We start from the raw sequence: 19,689 nt of genomic DNA, 5'->3' as shown, positions 1-19,689 counted from the left end.
AAAAAGAATAGGTCTGTGTTGTCAGTTGTCACATGCGTTCTCCCGCTTGGTGATCAGGTTATAAGATTTTTGGTTTATTTATCTTTTTGGAGTTTTCAAGAGCCACGAAAAAAGTCAAGTCTTTTTTATTTACAGTTTGTAAAATATTTGTGCTTCTGGTTTTTGTAATTTCATTCATTTATAATGAATCCTTTAACGTAAGTATTACTGTAAATTAAATACATATGTATATTGTGTGTGTGCATATAATAAAAATATAAGAAATTGAACGTATAAATGAAGGCAATTGAAAATGTATATAAAATTGTTAAATTACATATAATATTATTTTTTATCAGTAGCTAATGTAGTTTTGTGCACTTTTTATTTTTTATATTTTAAATTTAAATTATTTTAAATTATTATTTTAAATTTAACCATAAAAATGTTTGATTGATCAAATACAGGACATATGATACTTATTATTGGATGCTAAATAGTTTACATTTTTTTCAGTAATGTCAAAAACATTAAAAAGCTTACTGAGAAAGAATTACAATACAGTAATAAAACATCTTGGCACGATCAGTATAAAGACAGTGCTTGGATTTTTATCGGTGGTCTACCGTATGACTTAACAGAAGGTGATATTATTGCAATATTTTCACAGTAAGTAAAATTTTTACTTATAAAAGTATATATATATATAACAATCTGTGCTCATACAGCACTAACTACACATCTAAAAAAACAAATATATTATAGATATGGTGAAGTGGTTAACATAAATTTAATCAGAGATAAAAATACTGGAAAACAAAAGGGATATGGTTTTTTGTGTTATGAAGATCAAAGAAGTACTATACTAGCAGTTGACAATTTTAATGGTACAAAGGTATGTCTTTTTTTTTTTAAGAAAAAGTGTAAAATAATATGATAAGTGATAATTTATTTCTTAACAAATGTTAAACATACAGTAAAATAGTAATGGCTTTACCAAATGTGAGAGAGTACATCATAAGTTGTTTCAACAGTGTAGTAATATTTATTACTTCTGTATGTGTGACAAAAATTGTTCATGTAAGACGTATGCGTTTAAAAAGTATCTCATTTAAAAAAAATGACCTGTGTTACAGATTTTAGGTAGAGTAATACGAGTAGACCATGTTGCCAATTACAAGGCACCAAAAGATTCTAAAAACATAGATGAAGAAACGAAAAAATTACGGAAAGAAGGTTGTGCTCCGAGAAAAAATTGAGTAAAAATGTACGTATACACACACAAAATACGCAAACTTTGTGAAAACGTGCTGGTGTACTTAGACGTTATTCAAATGTATTACTATGTATTAAGTTTACACTTAGTCTCAATGAAATATTTTGTGAACAATAATTTTGTTAATTAGAAGTAACTTGTTATTACGAGTTTACGCTCTTTAGTGTTACATCTGAGTTTGCTCAAGTTCTATGATATTCTTATTACACAGTCTCATTTTTTAATTTGATTTTCCAAGTCTTGGTATAAGTATGCGGGGAAATGTAAGATTTTACGGAGGATTAAGAAGCCTTTTCCAATTTTTTTAAGGAACGTAATATTAGAATTAATTGTGCCGACACAGGAGCGACAAAACTTGTCAATTGTTCAAAGTATTATTTTTTAGCCGAATGATATCAAGATGAGCCAAATTCGCTCATCCACTTCTCATATTTCTCCAAATCCTCTTGGGACACACTTTTGTTACATCTCTCGACAGCTTCGTCGAAATCTGCAGCTGACACAGGTAAATCCAGTTCCTCTTTTGGTAATTGCCTTATCTGATCCGGTCTCAAACCTGCTATCTTCTTTCGCATTAACATCATAGACGCGTCTCTAAATTAATAAATCACAAATTAAAATAAGTTTTAAATAATATTGTAAATGAAAAAAATACTGTAATAGTAGAAATCTACTCGCCTGCACACATTTGTAATATCCGCGCCAGAATAACCTTCGAGTTTTCTTGCAATATCAGCCAGATTTACAGACGAATCAACCTTGACTTCTCGAAGATTTATTCTTAACAATGCTTCTCTGCCTTCGTCTGCGCGCACAACGCAAAAAATGCACAAATATAAAGTATGACAAAAAGTTTGAATTATTTTTATATTTCAACAAAAACAAGTCTCGAAGTCTAAGAGTAGAACTTACGATTAGGTAATGGAATGTAAATGCGTTTCTCTAGACGTCTTCTTAATGCTTCATCGATATCCCATGGGAAATTCGTTGCTGCTAGCACCATTACTACTTTACTTGGATCTTCGCTAAAAATTAAAACAAGAATATTTCGTAAACATCGCATTGTTACAATCGCAATCAAAATTACACATTCGTTTTACCTGTTAGAACTTATTCCGTCCATTTGAACAAGAAGCTCGGATTTTACGCGACGCGAAGCTTCGTGTTCCGATTCAGATCCTCTTCTCGAGCACAAGGAATCAATTTCGTCAATGAAAATCGTACTGGGTGCATAAAATCTAGCCTGTGTGATATAAAAGGTTCGTGTAAAATTTACATCTAAGTATTGCAAATAGAGCATTTATATAAATTGTCTTCTTTCAGCTTGACAATTGTTGCGACTTTGTTTTACCATTTCAAATAAGAGTCGAACTAGTTTTTCCGATTCACCCCTGTATTTCGATGTCAATGTCGAAGAGGAAACATTAAAAAATGTTGTGCCACATTCCGTTGCAACAGCCTTTGCAAGCATGGTCTTGCCCGTACCTGGTGGCCCAACCATAAGCACTCCTTTCCAAGGTCGTCTTATACCCTAAAAAACGTAACATGTTACATTATGACATTTTGCGATAAATATTGAAGACCTTATATACCTTAAAGAAATCTGGCATCCACATTGGAAGCACAACCGCTTCTTCTAGCAATCGTTTTGCTTCGTGTAAATCTGCTATATCATCCCAATGGATATTTGGGTTTTTCTGAACAATATCTCTTTCTGCAATGATAAATGTTTTACTTATATATAAATGTTTTGTTCATCAGTTTTGTAGTTTTATGACAAAAACAATGATGATGAGCGCGATAGAAACATTACCCAATATTTCTACAAGTTCTTTGTCAGCAGAAGATGGTTCGAATTTACGTTCTTCTAATTCAATATCATCTTTTTCCGTTTCCGATTTGTCCTGCAATTTGATAATTGATTTATATTATTATTTTTTTCACAAAGTCAGTATAAACTTAAAATATAAATCATGTAACAATCAATTAAATAACCTTGTTTGTGTCATCTTTCTTTGCAGTTTTCTTATCATCCTTTTTAGCAGTAGTCTTATTGTCTGGCTTCTTAGATGTACTAACAGATTTTCTAGTATTTATTCGATTTTGTTGTTTTGGTTGAGCCTTTTGTTGCCTTGAATTTCTAAAAGAGTCATAGTGTTACACTTCTATAGGAAAATTCTGTTAAAAAAAACAAAAGAGTAAACAGTCCAATGTATTAGGTCAAATTAACATAGCGGGGATTAATAAAACTGAAGTAACATATTCTGGTGTTATTAAGTACTTTTGCTCCGACGGAGCTAGAGGAGACCACACATCAGGATCTCTAGCTGGTGTCTGGTTCCAAGTGGGATCTGAGTTACTGTAAGACCACAAAGCAGGATCTCGCGTTGGTTCTTCAAACGGCAAACAGGATGTTCCTGCAATTTTCAGACTTGTATATTATCACAACTTTGTTCTGTACAATTCTGCACAATTGTTTTCATCTTTATTATATTACCAAGAAGTCTCTCTCCGTGCGTGTCCACTTTAAAAAGTTGCAATGTATTAGATATGGCTTTTACTTTCTCAAACTCCGCGACAATTTGATGTTGTACAATTTGCCACTTTGCCTTGCGAGTTGTGTCCGCTATCGTTGCGAGCAATCTGTGTATTTGTTGCACCACTCCTTGATAGTAAACGCCAGATGTGTCGTAGTTTCCCGTCAATGCCATCTCACGCGCAAGTTTTGTGTTCTCACAAATTTCGTTTATTGACACAGCCATGACGTTGTCACACGGCAGTTGTGCTTTCAAACTACACGGGAGAACGATACAATTTTTTGCAATAGTTCGAAATATTCACCACATTCGACTGTGTGACAAGTTTTTTATACAAAATAAGTTTGCTGTTGTAGCGACTGGTAGGCCATTATTTATACAAAGGTAAATTTTTGTCAAATCGTTCACGCACGTTGGAAACGTAAAATTTCGTCGCGAATGTTTAGAAGAAAATGACAATTTGTTTTTCTTAACGTTCTTCTTGTTTGTTTTTTTTTTTTTTTTGCTTTCTACGGTTAGATTACCTTAGCCAATGTAAAAGTAGCATAAGTCGATTTTTAGTCGAACTTTGATCGGACTGTTATTTTGTTGGAATTGACCAATCACATCGGTCGATTAACTTGATTCATGTTTTGTGATGGACTGATCGTTGTGTTAGTTTGATCAAAGAGTTGATTACAACAAACGACTTGGATCAATCTCTCGATATTGGGGACACAAGATAAAAAGGATTAGGATAGTTTTATAGGTTATATCAGCGAGGCCAATCAACGTGTCGCTCTTTCGAATTCTTCGAAATGGAGAAACGTTGAGTTTCTCGCGAGCGTTATCATAACTAATATATCATATCATCTACAAATAGTTTGGTCATACATTATTTTGTACGCGCAGTATGTGGACTTTTGTCGAAGATATTTTTTATTATCTTTTTTCCGATTGCGTTACATCGACACGTTGGCACAAGTAAAACAATCTGCGGTAAGCATCTACTTGTGACACAGTAATTTAAATTTCATAGTGTATATTGTTATTCATCGGAATATATTAGAATACATTATAGTTAGTATAAAAAAGATACAGTTAGTATAAAAAAAGGCGATTATTCTTTTGTGTCTGAATGTACGTCTCTGCTCTCGCTAGTTGCTTTTCAGTAGTGATTCAGCCAGCTGACATGATACCACGAGTGTGCAAGAGACAACTTGGTCATATCATGAAAAACGCAACGATGGTAGTAGGAAAGAACTATGCAACGGCGCAAATAGCACCGCTCCAGCAAGCTGCATTGAAGGAACGTTGTATACTTCTGGACAAGCTGGACAGATCTATTGGCGAGGCTACTAAGGAAGTATGTCACGAGATCAATGCACAAGGAACCGTACCTCTCCACAGAGCATTCAGTGTCTTTCTATTCAATGACAAAAGAGAATTGTTGCTCCAGAAACGGTCTAGCAGCAAGGTAAAAATTTCACATCTTATATTTGTTACATTCCAAAAAGTGTAGAAAAAAAAAAACTGAATTCTCTTAATGCTGTATAATATTATTTTTATATTTCTGCAAACAGTATATATAAATTTTAATGTTTCAAAGAATATGCACACATGTATGTACGACACTCCTTACGTAATACACATATTTAATTTATTTTACATCCAGATAACATTCCCGAACTGTTACACAAACACCTGCTGCAGTCATCCGTTGGCAGAGATTCCTCAGGAGACCGAAGAGAAAGATGCCATGGGTGTACGCAGAGCTGCAATAAGACGGCTCAATTACGAATTGGGCATACCTACCGATGAGATCAAACCTTTCGAATTGTTTTATTTAACGAGAATCTATTACGAAGCAGTTAGCAACGATCGTTGGGGCGAACACGAAATCGATTACGTCCTGTTTCTCCAAAAGAAAAATATCACTATCGATCCGAATCCTGATGAAATCAGCGAGGTTCGATGGGTGTCTAGATCTGAAATAGATAACTTTGTGAAGACTGTATCGCCCCTGACGCCATGGTTCCGCTTGATATATCAGTACAAATTGCTGGACTGGTGGGACAATATACACGACTTGAGCAAGATGCAAGATCTGGATAACATAATTGAGTTGTCAGTTTAATACATGCGGATATGCTGGTTTTATTCTCAAAGCGAAACTTTGTGTACTCGCACGTTTTTCACGTACGGGGAAGATATGTTGGGTACACATGAATCGGTTTGTATCTCTCTCTCTCTGTATTTTTTTTTTTTTTTTGGATTATTTTGTATATGTATATTTCTGTAAATTTCGCAATTGAGAAGTTTTGTGAGAATGAACAAATTTTTTTTTTCATAGAAAAAAATGAACATGTACAACTTGTATTTAAATTTATAATCGTCTTTCAAGTTTTAAAAATCATACATATACATATGTGTATATGTATATGTATATGTGTATATATACATTGATATGTATATTATATATGTATGTGTGTTTACATTTCTGCATACTTGCTACGGTAATGACTGCTAGAATAAAAATAGAATTAATCAGTGATGATGAAACACTGATTAATTCTATTTTTATTTTAAAACATTCAATCATTTGATAAAAAATTCGACAAAACATCAACTTTGACATTTTATTGTTCGCCTTTATCTCGGCTTCCGCGCGCATCTACATATATGTATAGTAAGCAGTGACTGCTCACATACGTAATATAACTTGAGCAGAGAGAAGAAAAAATTGCAAAAAATTGTATATTTCCTTAAATAATGTATGTGATTAGAAACCAAATATATAATACTATGTGAGTAGAAACTAAAAACTACACATTGTAAGTGTAAAAACCAAAATCTATTACTCTGTTTTGTGTTTCACATTTAACTTCTTCCAAAGCCGCGACCGCTCAATTGAGAAATCAGTATTTGCTTGCTAATATTATCGTCTCATTGTTTTATGTTCTTGTAAAACAAAAACCAATTGACTATATCAAGCTTCACCCGTTTGCTTAACGAGCGACTTTGTGCTATTTTATTTTGTCAATTACCGGAACTGAAGAAGCTGTGGGTTGTAGGTATGCGCTCATTTAACCGGACGCCTGCTTGAAGCGCCAATTATTCGGATGTCTTAATCAGTGCGTTATTCGTTGCGTCAATGTCAGAGATATATATATTAATATTTACGGTGGTAGGAAAGGGCGCTCATATAATGACGTAACGTGTACAGGATGTTTAGAAATGCGCGAGAAATAAATTATTTTTATGTAATTAGTTCACAAATTAATTGCAAATTGTAAGGTAGTTGCACTTTTGTAGGTACTGTAGATAGTTTTCACGCGAAATTATTATAAGAGTGTGAAAGGTAACGTTGATTAATAAATAATTAAATATAATAAAATTAATAAATTCGCGTACGTATCGAGATTGGACCATCTTTTCAAGAAGAAATATTGCGCGCAAAATATATTAATTATAAAATTAAAAAAAAAAAACATCCTCGTATATGTTTACAGAAACTGCTAAATGTATCACTGTTTCAGCAAATAAATCATCTTAATTACATAAATTTGAGATTTTATGATTTAATTATAACTTTACGAAGTTTTATTGATTTTTATTTTTAGATATCTAAAAAAGAGATTTTCAATCTGTATTCTGTGTGGGCGAGAGTTATCCGTGACACGCGTCGCTTTACCAGGATAACTCTCGAATAAAAGTGCGACCGTGTAAAACAGGACACCGCGCGGAAGTGCCTTTGCGCACTTGCGTTACCACATTTCCTAAATTCTACGCGTTCGTGAGCCGCGAGAAATTAAACAAGTGAAGAAAATATAGGACGTAAGATGAGAAGCCAACCCAGTTTATAACAAACGTTATCTTCGTCACCGCCGCAGCGATTAGTGTACCTTCCCTTCCCTTTTACGTGATCCATTCATGAGATGCGCATCTTTGTGGGTGGACTATATAAACGTGTTTGTGTCTTCCCTTTGTGCTTCTGTGTTTCGCAGGAGTTCGTTGATACATATCGCGGCATATTGACAATAATAATGCTTTTCTTCTTTTGTATGTTCGCGTTGAATACCGTCAACGAGTGACGCGCGAGAAAAAAAAAACAAGAAGAGACGCGAACGTGTTGTGAAGTTCGTTCTTTTTTTTTTTTTTTTCCAAAAAAAAGAGATTATCAAAAACGATTTTCGCAACAATGGTGTGTTCAACGGTAATTTGGAATAGCATGCTTGTGTTATGCTTTGCTTTGTTGTTCAAAATCGCATCGGGTTTGTATGAAACGGCGCCGCACATAATAGTCTTCATTGCTGACGATTTGGTAAGTTTATTGATTCCCATAAAATTGGCTGAGATCGCGCAACAATAAGAGAAATAAAATCATACAAAGATTCATTCGCGTCTGACAAGAATTTAAAAAACAAAACACATTTTACTTGCAAAAAATCATATACCTAATATATACGTAAGATTTACCGGAACGAAACAAATATGTCGTTTAAAATGTATCTTATCTTATCGTATTAATTTTCAAAGAATGCTCGAGTCAGGTATTTAAAATTATTATTAACTTTGCGCGCGATGTAAAATGTAAATGAAAGCGATTTAAATCACAAAGAACGAGCAGAGCGTATGAATATTAATATATGTCTGTATTTTTAATCAAACAATATCAAACATTTCGATTCATATTCTGAGACTGTGTCTTTATATCGAAGACAATGTTTCAAAATTAAATTTTCACATATCGCAACGTGAAAAATACATGTGTATTAGATACATCGATGAAAAGATCTCACGTTAGAAAAATTATTTTTTTTTTTCGCAGAGAATGTTTTATTTTTGAATCTAAATGTAAAAATTCTACTCGATCAAACTAGCGTGATTTGATGTAAAAAAAAAAAACCATATTTGTCTAACATAAATTATATTTGCGGAAACTACGTTACTTGCTTGTAAGCTTAATTCGATTTGATCAATTTGCACTAAAGTACATCGTAGATTAAAATTATCCTCTTACTTAAGTTAATTATTGCGTCTTACGTACTGTCTACGCCTCTGCGATCAACAAGTACGTCACGAATTGTGACTCATTCTACTATTCTGCTGTTTAACGAGTACTAATTCTTGCACATCAATTACAATTCGGTCACGTAATTTTTATATATGTTAAATTAAATTTCCGGCGCACAAACGTGTGTAACCGTGAAAAAAACACTCTTCCCTTTTATGCGTTTATTTTTTCAGGATGTCGTAATAAAATTGTTTGCAGAAGGGAATATTTTCTATAAAAAAAAAAAAAAACATCAGATTGTTGTTAACATTAATTAACGATGTATATAATGAAGTATATAGAGGGAATGGCGTGAGAGAATAGCGTTCAACATTTTTTAGGGATGGAACGACGTCAGTTTTCACGGCTCGAATCAGATACTAACTCCGAATATAGACGCTCTGGGATACAACGGAATTATATTAAACAGGCATTACGTCCTGCCGTCCAGTAGCGCTTCCAGATCCGCCTTCTTTACCGGACAGTATCCGATTCGTCTAGGTGGGCGATATCATCCTTTTGCGTAATAATATATAATATTTATCTATAACAAAATCTCATCTGATCTTCTTAGATGTTATGCAAAAAAAAAAAAAAAAAAAAGAACAAAGCTATTATATAGGTACATTTGCGATTGCGATTTGAGTAGGTATGCAGGGAAGAGGTATAGACGGTGGCGAGCCTAGGGGACTTCCTCTCAACGTGAGGATTCTACCGGAATACTTGCGAGATCTGGGTTACATGACAAAACTGATCGGGAAGTGGCACGTGGGCTATCACACTCCGCTGCACATCCCTCAGCATCGGGGTTTTGATTTGGTTCTCGGATTTTACAACAGTCACATATCGTATTATGATTACAAATACACGTATAAGGTTTAACGAGAGTCACACGAGAATTTTTGTTGTCACATACTTGAGTTTCACGTACTTATATAAAGTTAATTTTTTTTCTTTGTTTTAACAATTGGTTTTGCTGGTCTTATTTTATCAGAATATGAGCGGATACGACATGCATCGCGGCGATACGCCGGCCTACGATATAACCGCTAAGAAATACGTGACGGATCTTTTCACCGACGAGGCGTTACAAATCATTCAGGATCATCAACCGTATCGACCGCTCTATCTTCAGATTTCGCACCTCGCTGTTCACGCGCCCATCGAGAGTCCGCGCGAGTACGATTACGATCGTGATAAGCAGTTTATGCACATCAGAGATCCGAATCGTCGCAAGTACGCTAGTACGTAGTATGGGATTGTGAAAAGTCAAAATAACACGTGATTCGCTCGCCAACAATTATTAAATTTATTGTTATTTTATTTTCGTTTAATTTTTAGGAATGGTATCGCGACTAGACGATTCCGTCGGACGAATCGTTCACGCTCTGGGTGACAAGGGAATGCTGAAGAATTCGTTGGTTCTCTTTCTCACCGATAACGGCGCAGCGCCTATTGGCAAAGACATCAATTACGGTTCTAATTACCCTCTACGAGGTGTAAGCGCATTTTAACAAGCTACGCACAAATAGTAAAATTTACACACCACCTACGTGAATATTTGTTACGGACACAGTTTTTATTTATTTTTTTTATTGAATTAACGGGAACAAAGTCCCGTGAGTGAATATACAGAAAATAAAACAAAAATTAAATAAAAACAAGTATCGGTAATTATTTTAAATATCGATAGTAATTGATTCCGATTGCAGATGAAATACACTTTGTACGAGGGTGGTGTGAGAGGAGTTGCCGTGCTGTGGTCACCGAGACTGAACAAAGCGGCGCGCGTATGCGACAATCTGATACACATAACCGACTGGTTACCAACCCTCTATTTCGCCGCTGGGGGTGATCTTCGAGACTTGGGAACGATCGATGGGGTCAATCAGTGGAACATGCTAAGCGAGGCTGGTAAAAGTACCCGCGACAAGTTGCTGCTGAACATTGACGAGGTCACGAAAACCGAAGGCGCTATATATAAACAGTTCAAACTTGTTCGGGGTGTGTGCACACACGCGATGTAAAGTCTCGCAAAATCTCGGCGAATAATCGTATTTTGAAAAAAAAAAAAAATCTCTCGTCTCTTTGTAGGATCGATCGAGGGCGGTCGTTACGACGCGTATCACTCCGACCATCACAAATACGAGAGACTCATGCCGCAGATGTATTCAAAGAATTACGACAGAAAAAGCGTCGAAGAAGAAAACGTGCCGACCTACACCGACATCGTTCTGAAGAGCGCGGTGTCGCAGAGCATCACGTTTCATCTGGGTGGTCCGGTCACTCAACCCAGCACCATGACTCGATTGAGAAGCGAAGCTACGGTCTATTGTCAGCCCAATATCACTAATTATCATTACGAAGACACCTTCGTCACGTGCAACGTCACCGAGTGTCTCTTTGACGTCAATAACGATCCCTGCGAGACGAAGAACATCGCCGAGCTGTATCCGAGGGTGAGGAAATATATACCGGACTGACGTTGAATCGATTCAATGTAATCAGCTGAAAATAACTTTTTCGTTTCTTTAGATGGCTCAGGAACTGGACCGATTTCTAGAAACGTACGGGCGCAACGTTACGAGGCAGATCAAAGTTCCGGTGGACTGGATAGCGGATCCGAGAAGGTCAAACAACACCTGGGAGCCGTGGATCACGCAGGATGATACGTTGTACATGTACAACGCAACGACCTGTCTGGTTTTAGCGTACTACATTCATATCGGGATCGTCCTCGCGACGATTACATATAACGCTTTTATCTGAGAAATTAGAATGTAAACGCGCATGCATTAAACAACTGATACCGCAATCTTGAACGATTTATTAGCTCGTGAAACTAGTTTCTATGTAAGTATCACGAAGTAATAAAACACTTCCACTCTCTGATGTTATTACTTTTTAAGATATATAATTATCGGCGAAAAAGCTTTTCAGAGTATAAGCGCAGAGTATATGCGCGGTAAAATGGATACATTCACGGTAACAATTAATTAATTAATTAATTTTTCGTGACGTTTTTGGTTTTGGTTCTAAATCTTCTTCAGCGATTTATCTAAAAATCGAGTACATAATGTGATTACTTCCTTTTTTTTACGCAATTTATTCTAATGTAAATTTAAGATAAAAATTCAAGATTATGATATAAGATTTCAAGAAACGGACAATGTCATAAAAACGTTGGTGCAATAATAGAGTATTATTTTCGGTTGAGCACTGTCACAGATGTTGAACTCTTGATCTTCTGACGAATTACATACATATGTATGATGACATTCAGCTGTTTTGTCGTCTCGTCACATATTTTAGCGATGTCGCATTAACAAATTTATTTGTCAAACGTGCGATCAGGACCGTGCAAAGACATTTGTGACTCGACGCAACAGCGTTTTTTTTCTTTTTTTGAAAAAAATATTGTTGTTATAAAATTTTCGTCTGCATTGATTTTCAAACAATATTTAATATTTTAATGAAAAATAATTTGAGATAAAGAATTTTTTTGTATCGGCAAAAAATGTTACTTTTTGTTGTATTATCGGTTATGCAAAACCGATGCGGTAAATATTGTTTAGTTTTTTTACACATACACATTTTCGATACATCAACTTTTTAACAATATTTTTTATAATCCAATCAATAACAACCTTGTATACAGTGAGCATCAGACTTTCGCGCTGAATACAGCATGAGGGTCGAAGAGTGAAGAGGAGTGGCTTCCTTTCTCCAGTTGTTAGTAACGCCAATGAACGTCTTAAACCGATTAATTATATCGCTTGTTTAAAAAACACTGAGTCAATAATAAAACGCAGTTGATAATTAGGAAGATACATACATATCAGTAAAAAATAACGATAATAATATATAATAACTTAATAATTTAATGTCAATTGAGCGCGGATACGCAGTTCGCACAACTACTAGCTTATTAGGAGATAAATCTAGTAACTAATAGATCTTTGAAGCGCGCTGCTGGTAAATCGCAGATACATTACTATTAGATGACCGATCGGTGCGAAGTGTTATCTGTATAAGCGTGTGTTTTGTTAGCGAATAATATTGTATAATTTTTAATTATTTCCATATTATATGTATTAAGACAAGTAATAAAGTTAATTTTAAACGTTTTTATTGTATTTTAAAAAGAAAAAAAAATTTTTATATGTTAGATAGAAACTTTACGTGCATAAAGTTTATGTAAAGTATAACGCGTAGTGGAATTTTATTATTTTTTTAATGAATTATTTTATGTAATTTATAATAATAATAATAATAATAATCTAACGCTGCAATAATTTGTACATCACCAACGGTATGAAAAATGTATAAACGATGTAATTTGAAGAATTCAATTAATTTAACAACTTTCTTTTTAACGAGCACCCCATAGACTTCGAATTTTAAACTGGAACTTGTGCTCGAGGTAACGAACTCGCGACGCTTACAGACCTAACTGACACTTCGCATACAATGATAAGTGTCGCGTAATATATTTGTTTTTAATCGCGTATACCTCGTGTATACAACGTTACATATGTAATTTATTACACACATTTGCGTACGGCTTGCCGATCGTTTTCATTCTATATCTGTATGTAAAGCAAGCTTATACGGGCTTTCGGTGATAGGTGAAGGACAACAACAATTGCTGTGGATGCATAAAATTATACGACAACTTGCTCTTGTATTTATAGTCTCGCGTCAGATGTGAAATCGAACGGTTATCGTATCGTTCGGCACAATTTTCAAACACGTGGGTGCGATATTATTTTTTTATTAGACACTCTGTTGCTTTACGTTATAATTTACGTTATAATTTACGTTATAATTTATTGTTTTACTGACTTTTACTGTATAATTATTCGAAAAAAAAAAAAACAAAATGAATGTATAAGGAAGAGTTAGATATATACATATCTCGACTACACGCGTTGCAACACGGAGACTCAAATATCAACATCCATATGATATTGTAGAAGGTCGTATGCGAATTTAATTTACGTAAAAGAATTTAAGATATATACGAATTTTATTTTCACAGTCACACATTACGAACAGAATATGTACAAGGCACTATCGTTTGTTTTCCTAACGGTTTTGTCTACCATCGGTGTTTATCGTTGGAATTACAACACTTACTCGCAGCCGCCGCACATCGTTGTTATCATCGCTGATGACCTCGTGAGAAATTACTAATTGTTCTTAATTTTTATTACTTAGTTTTTATTGTGTTTAATTTTACAGAAGCAATCTTGTTCACAATTCTATGTTCAGAAACGTTTCTTTTTATCTTTTATATAATTTTTTTTTATTACGTAAAAAATAATTCAATATATATGACATTTACGCGTTACAACAATATTGTATTGTTTTGCTGATTGAGGGATGGAACGACGTTGGTTTCCGCGGTGTCAGTGAGCTTCTTACGCCAAACATAGATGCACTCGCGTACAATGGGGTGATATTAAATCGACATTACACATTACCGATATGCACACCGTCGAGAACCGCTTTTCTCACCGGACAATATGCCATAAGAACAGGTAATCTTGTATTAATTAATCGCTTCTTTTTAGCCGGCAGCTTTTCAACGCGGTTTTCAAAAACAAAACTTTGTTTATTCGATCGAAAATAATTTAATGTTGAAAGTTGCGCGAGAAACAAACCCGGCTAAAAATTCTCGGCTCTAAAAAGTCATTTATTATTAAGATAATTAGAACGCAATTCAACGAGAACCTCGAAGTCGAGTCTTGTCGGGTACCGGATGATCCGAATAAATTGAGATATCTCGCGAGTTGTGCAATAACTCTATGATTGCAATAATCGCTCTTCGATTTACGACTTTTATGTTTTGAAACTAGACCGCGCGATAACCATTGTTATCTAATGGTAAACAAAACGAAGAGTTATCGAAAAGATTTTATCGGATGGTAGTCGTTATGTAGGGTGCTCGTGTTTAACCGCCAGATAGCGTCTGCTGTCCTCAATTCTCGTGGAATGTATAAATATGCGAATTTGATTTCAATTATAATCGCAATGTGAAAATATATTTTGAAATTTTTCTCACAATATAAAAAACTGTTTTCAAACTGTTTGTTTTTCTTTTTTTACATATATAACACAGGTATGCAAGGTTTTCCGTTGCGAGGGGCCGAGCCGCGTGGTATACCTTTGAACGTAACGCTTCTACCTCAGTATCTTCAAAGACTCGGATATGCTACTCATCTCGTGGGAAAATGGCATGTCGGTTATCACACGAGAAATCACGGACCGACTCGTCGCGGCTTCGACACGTTCTTTGGATATTACAGTGGATTCATTGAATACTTCTCCCATTTGCTAATCGAAAGTGTAAGTTTTGCTTAAGAGGGAAGCTTAAGAGAATAAAAAAATCTAAAACTGCACGCGTATCAAATTGTTTTTGTCGTGTAAATAATATAACAAATACGAGAGAGCTGAATAAACTTTCGCTGCATACGTGAGAGATGATTTTTCACAGAACCAAACTGGGTACGATTTGCATCGCATTGCGGGTGATACCGATACCGTCGAATATAGAAACGATTACGCGGTTGATATGGTGACCACCGAGGCGGAGAACATCATCTCGTCACACAATCCTGAAAAGCCTCTCTATCTGCAACTGGCGCATCTTGCGCCGCACTCCACCAGCGCTGAAGAAGTTATGGAAGTGCGCAACTGGACGGAAACGAACATCACTTTCGGTTACATCGACGATATAAATAGAAGAAAGTACGCAAGTAAGGATCCGGTGCATAAAAGTGCATCAAAAATTCCAATTTTGCATAAAATAAAAAAGTTAAGTCCCATGTTTGTTGAATTATGACTGTGAGGTGATGCATTTTTTACGCTTTTTTTTTTTTTTTTTTAATAACTGCGTTTATTTTCAGGTGTCATCGGTGCGCTGGATGAATCGGTCGGTCGAGTGATCGATGCTCTGAACAAGGCAGACATGTTGAAAAACTCGATCGTCATCTTCATATCCGATAACGGAGCGCAAACCGAAGGATTTATGCACAATTATGGATCGAATTATCCATTACGCGGGGTAATTGCACGCGGTTTTATACTAATAAAAGATAGAATTCGTTCAATTTCTTTTATTATAAATTACGTGAAATAATTTCAAGAATTTTACAGTTGAAATTGAGCTTGTTTGAAGGCGGCGTTCGAGGTGTGGCTTGCGTCTACTCAAATTTAATTGCTCATTCGTCGAGAGTGTCGAAGGAATTATTTCATATTACCGATTGGTTACCTACGTTGTATTCCGCCGCCGGTGGTAATCCGAACGATTTGAAACAATTTGATCTCGACGGTATAGATCAATGGGCCATGATCGCGCGCGCGAAACGTAGCAAACGAAAATCCATTCTCGTGAATATCGACGAGAAAGCTAACAGCGAAGCAGCGATAGTAAAGAATTACAAACTTGTTAGAGGTAACAATAATTATAAATATGAGATGAGTTTTACTAAAAATTAATTTTACATAAAACATAATATATAGATATTATATATGTAAATTACTTTTTACATAATGTAACAGATTTCTTTCACCTCTTTGTTTTTATCGAAAATTTTTTAGAGTTGAGATGACGAAAGTAACATGTACGTATTACGTACGCAGTTGCATATACGAAGGACTTATAACGCTTGGTTTTTTTTTTTGTTAACGTAGATACTTCCGACTATCACAAACATTATGGCAAAAGAGCGTATCGTGAGTACAATTTCACGAGGATATCAACGTCACCAGCCGCAACGGCTATCGCGAGTATCTCGAAATACGCATTAGATCCGACGGAAGTAAGAAGACTGCGAAACGAGGCTACGATAACTTGCGACGATTTGGCAGACGTGTCGAATTGCGCGAATCGCACGTGTTTGTTCGACGTGTACAAAGATCCTTGCGAAAATACGGACTTGTCCGCCTCATATCCCACGGTGAGATTTTTAATTATGTAATTTCATAATTTATGTTACTTCTTGTTTTGTCTGTTTTTACGAAAAAGAGAAAATTAATAGATTGAAACAATATTTCTTTTTGTATTTGAAATTAATTCCGTACAGAAAAGAATATCATTTCGTGATTAATTAACGCGACAGGGAGAGTTAACATAAAAAATAACGTCATCTTCGAAAGCTGTACAGATTTAAAGAAAGACACATCGCGCGGTAACATTGATCAGATGAAATTTATATATATATATATATATATATATATATATACACAAAACATACAAATTGTTACTCGCCATCTTTCCGGCTGGAAGTGATGGGTTTAAGAAGACGTCGTTACATTTGCAGATCGTCAAGAAATTGAGCGCGTACATTGACAGCTATAAATCGATCCTCATGAAGCAGACGAATGCACCCGTCGATCCGGCTGGTTTTCCGTACAACTTTAACGGCACTTGGATGCCGTGGCTGCCTGATACGACCGTATCAGTCGATCGACAAGACGCACTCGGTAACGAACGAAATTTCGTTACCGCGACGAGGAACAGTTCCGAGATACAAAGTGATAACGTACATATCAGCGATAATTCGGAGAACGCTACAAAAAAAGAGACAGAAGCGTAATATTATTTGATATGTATTTTGCATAAACAGAATGACAAATTACGCTTGACAATCAATCGCAATTAAAGTCGCACTTTTCGAAACTTAATTTGCAATAGGCTTTTTATTTTCAACCGAATAAGCTTTTTCTGTGAAATTTCATACGCGTTTTTTGTTTTGTTTTGTTCTGTATTTAGGAAAGAGTTTTGCATTCTTTTTAATCACAGCGGCGAACCATCCCTATATATATACATATATATATATATCCTTATTAGTAAAATAGAGCGGAGATGGGATGTGACTGTCGGGAGGGTGCAAAAAAGTTCATTGTCGGGAGGGACAAAACTGTTCTTTTCACTACGTTATTGTATAGAGATTATGCAGATGAGACGCTGCCATTGTGCGCGGAGAAGGTTGATATCTATTTAATTACCGGTATATATTTCGTATTAATTAATCGTGTTCCATGCAAATAGAGATGTAGAGAGCTTTCGGGACGTTCGCCTTGCGTTGCGACAAAACTCGCAGCTGCCTGGGTGAATCTTCCTGGGTTGATCAGTCGTGTATTGTACTAAAATTTTTATTATATCTTTGTTAAGTTAATTATACTCACTTTGACGTATCGGTTTTTATCTTTTCTTATCACGTTCTGTCCTTATCTCGCGTTATCACGTCGAAAACAGTTATTCTTCTTAAATGCTCTTTTATTCTTTACAGCTGTAGATAGCGTAGATTTTAATTTAGAGCGAAATGCGGGACCCGCGCTCTTTTCGTCGATTCTTCTTTCTCTTCGAGCTCCCGAGGCGCGGGTTTTACGGCTCATTTAGCAATTCGCTTATTTACAGGCAAGATGTCGCCGGCGCATGCACGCGTACGCGTGGCATTACGCTTTGTTTATGCGTAATCGCAGAATATAGAAGGGTGAGGTTAGAGAAGAAGAGAAGAATAAAAGAGCAAGAAGAGACGAGCGGGAGCGGATGAGAAATAGAGAAGAGGATAGGAGAGACGAGTGAAAGCTCCAAGGGAGAGAGAGAAAAGTACCGTCGCGATCTCGCGGGAAGGGTTTGGAGTTTAAGTCGCTTTTAATAACGAAGCAGCTGTCGCCAGATCTGCTTGTCCCTTTTTTATGGCCGATGTCTTCTTCGGCGAATAATGCTGGGAAATAATCCGAAACGAAGGAGTTACTTTCTCCCCTTACTCCCCTCTTTTATCTTTTTCCCCGGCTAACTTTTCCGCTAATAAAACTTTTCCGTGTCTTTAACCCCTTATTCTTGGTAACCGAGACTATTGTTCTTATCAACTCATTATGCATCGAATTGTTGCACGTATTATCTCTCTTTCTTTTTCATATTTTAAAAAATCCGGATTTTATTAAAAAATATTCTCCTATTGCGACACATTTTACTTCTCACCCGCAAAACAAAATCAGTGTTTTTACAACGTAACAATTTTATTTATTAGCGAATGAACATACGCATTGCGTTAAAACAAAACGAAGAAAAACGATGAGAGGTCATACTCGGGATCGCGCGAGAGAAAATAATTGGACAGAGACAAGTGTGTTGTTAATATACACCTAATGGGATAAAATTTATGACTTGTATGATGCGGAAATCTTTCTGCGGATCTCCTCCGCGGTGATGTGTGTGTGTGTGTGTTGCGTTCACTTTCATCCACGGCTCTTTAAATTAATGAGGTGTAAACGCATTCGCGAGCCGCGAATGTAAGTTAATGTGCCATTCACTCATACCGCGCGCGCGCAACCGAGAGAGGTGTTACAAACAAAAGATTATTTTCTTACTTTTGTTCGACACACGTGCTGTTTCACATATAAATGTTTTCTCGCGAGAAGATCGCTCGCGGCGAGAAATCCGTCGTTTCTTCGGAATACTTCGCAATATTGCCGCTCGATGTGCCTATCAGTACCTTTTCCGAGGCTTGCGAAAGTGCGCGCCAACACCTGTCATTAATTTTTTTTTTTTCTCAATTATTCTAACTGCACACTCTCTCGTGGAGAACACCATAGCCATATCTCGCATTCAATATTACACATGCGCGTGGTTATATAGAAATTCAAAAACTCACATCTCGCAATATTATGGAAACAATTATTTATAGCGTAGTAATAAAAAAAATTATTAATATCTACTTTTTTGCTGAAAAAATAATTATGAAATTCAAGTCAGTGAATACGTGTCACATTTAAATGTGATTTCTCACTTTGGACGATTTGTAATTCAACGTGGCTGCAACCGAACGTATATATTTTTGTTAAAAAAA

General features: G+C 35.7%; 5 protein-coding genes across 12 annotated transcripts; 4 read left to right on the top strand and 1 right to left on the bottom strand.

The window, feature by feature from the left end:
* The first annotated feature begins 19 nt into the window (after positions 1 to 19).
* On the top strand, positions 20 to 5,019 carry LOC109857389 (RNA-binding motif protein, X-linked 2-like). 3 transcript variants are annotated; one of them, XM_020433631.1, is made up of 5 exons: positions 20 to 197; positions 496 to 648; positions 745 to 874; positions 1,116 to 1,246; positions 4,933 to 5,019. In XM_020433631.1, the coding sequence occupies exons 1-4, from the start codon at positions 184 to 186 to the stop codon at positions 1,236 to 1,238; spliced, it is 420 nt and encodes a 139-aa protein (XP_020289220.1). In that variant the 5' UTR covers positions 20 to 183; the 3' UTR covers positions 1,239 to 1,246; positions 4,933 to 5,019. The 3 variants fall into 3 exon arrangements, with proteins under 3 accessions (XP_020289220.1, XP_020289219.1, XP_020289218.1); XM_020433630.1 differs by lacking the exon at positions 4,933 to 5,019 and adding an exon at positions 1,641 to 1,725; XM_020433629.1 differs by lacking the exon at positions 4,933 to 5,019 and having other exon boundaries at positions 31 to 57; positions 136 to 197; positions 1,116 to 1,261.
* Positions 1,626 to 4,405, bottom strand: LOC109857386 (katanin p60 ATPase-containing subunit A-like 1). Its single transcript, XM_020433624.1, has 11 exons — positions 4,317 to 4,405; positions 3,753 to 4,048; positions 3,537 to 3,672; positions 3,251 to 3,395; positions 3,069 to 3,159; positions 2,848 to 2,969; positions 2,607 to 2,786; positions 2,356 to 2,498; positions 2,168 to 2,280; positions 1,934 to 2,060; positions 1,626 to 1,849 (listed from the first exon to the last, which is right to left on the bottom strand). The coding sequence occupies exons 1-11, from the start codon at positions 4,337 to 4,339 to the stop codon at positions 1,651 to 1,653; spliced, it is 1,575 nt and encodes a 524-aa protein (XP_020289213.1). The 5' UTR covers positions 4,340 to 4,405; the 3' UTR covers positions 1,626 to 1,650.
* LOC109857387 (isopentenyl-diphosphate Delta-isomerase 1) lies at positions 1,693 to 6,179 on the top strand. 4 transcript variants are annotated; one of them, XM_020433627.1, is made up of 3 exons: positions 1,693 to 1,760; positions 4,933 to 5,248; positions 5,447 to 6,179. In XM_020433627.1, the coding sequence occupies exons 2-3, from the start codon at positions 4,964 to 4,966 to the stop codon at positions 5,906 to 5,908; spliced, it is 747 nt and encodes a 248-aa protein (XP_020289216.1). In that variant the 5' UTR covers positions 1,693 to 1,760; positions 4,933 to 4,963; the 3' UTR covers positions 5,909 to 6,179. The 4 variants fall into 4 exon arrangements, with proteins under 4 accessions (XP_020289216.1, XP_020289217.1, XP_020289215.1 ...); XM_020433628.1 differs by having other exon boundaries at positions 1,707 to 1,760; positions 4,944 to 5,248; XM_020433626.1 differs by lacking the exon at positions 1,693 to 1,760 and adding an exon at positions 4,025 to 4,770 and having other exon boundaries at positions 4,944 to 5,248.
* LOC109857385 (arylsulfatase B-like) lies at positions 5,907 to 11,716 on the top strand. 3 transcript variants are annotated; one of them, XM_020433622.1, is made up of 8 exons: positions 5,907 to 6,004; positions 9,169 to 9,328; positions 9,477 to 9,703; positions 9,822 to 10,071; positions 10,169 to 10,326; positions 10,540 to 10,831; positions 10,922 to 11,286; positions 11,363 to 11,716. In XM_020433622.1, the coding sequence occupies exons 1-8, from the start codon at positions 5,912 to 5,914 to the stop codon at positions 11,594 to 11,596; spliced, it is 1,779 nt and encodes a 592-aa protein (XP_020289211.1). In that variant the 5' UTR covers positions 5,907 to 5,911; the 3' UTR covers positions 11,597 to 11,716. The 3 variants fall into 3 exon arrangements, with proteins under 3 accessions (XP_020289211.1, XP_020289212.1, XP_020289210.1); XM_020433623.1 differs by lacking the exon at positions 5,907 to 6,004 and adding an exon at positions 6,189 to 8,095 and having other exon boundaries at positions 9,477 to 9,646; XM_020433621.1 differs by lacking the exon at positions 5,907 to 6,004 and adding an exon at positions 6,189 to 8,095.
* Positions 11,717 to 13,453: 1,737 nt separating this feature from the next.
* LOC109857397 (arylsulfatase B-like) lies at positions 13,454 to 18,037 on the top strand. Its single transcript, XM_020433665.1, has 8 exons — positions 13,454 to 14,008; positions 14,211 to 14,370; positions 14,952 to 15,178; positions 15,327 to 15,588; positions 15,739 to 15,896; positions 15,989 to 16,286; positions 16,526 to 16,791; positions 17,155 to 18,037. The coding sequence occupies exons 1-8, from the start codon at positions 13,889 to 13,891 to the stop codon at positions 17,428 to 17,430; spliced, it is 1,767 nt and encodes a 588-aa protein (XP_020289254.1). The 5' UTR covers positions 13,454 to 13,888; the 3' UTR covers positions 17,431 to 18,037.
* The last annotated feature ends 1,652 nt before the right edge of the window (positions 18,038 to 19,689 follow it).

Source organism: Pseudomyrmex gracilis, unplaced genomic scaffold (assembly GCF_002006095.1).
Source record: "Pseudomyrmex gracilis isolate BER0280 unplaced genomic scaffold, ASM200609v1 scaffold_156, whole genome shotgun sequence".
Classification (NCBI taxonomy): Eukaryota; Metazoa; Arthropoda; class Insecta; order Hymenoptera; family Formicidae; genus Pseudomyrmex; species Pseudomyrmex gracilis.
This window is presented reverse-complemented; position numbering and strand designations above follow the sequence as displayed.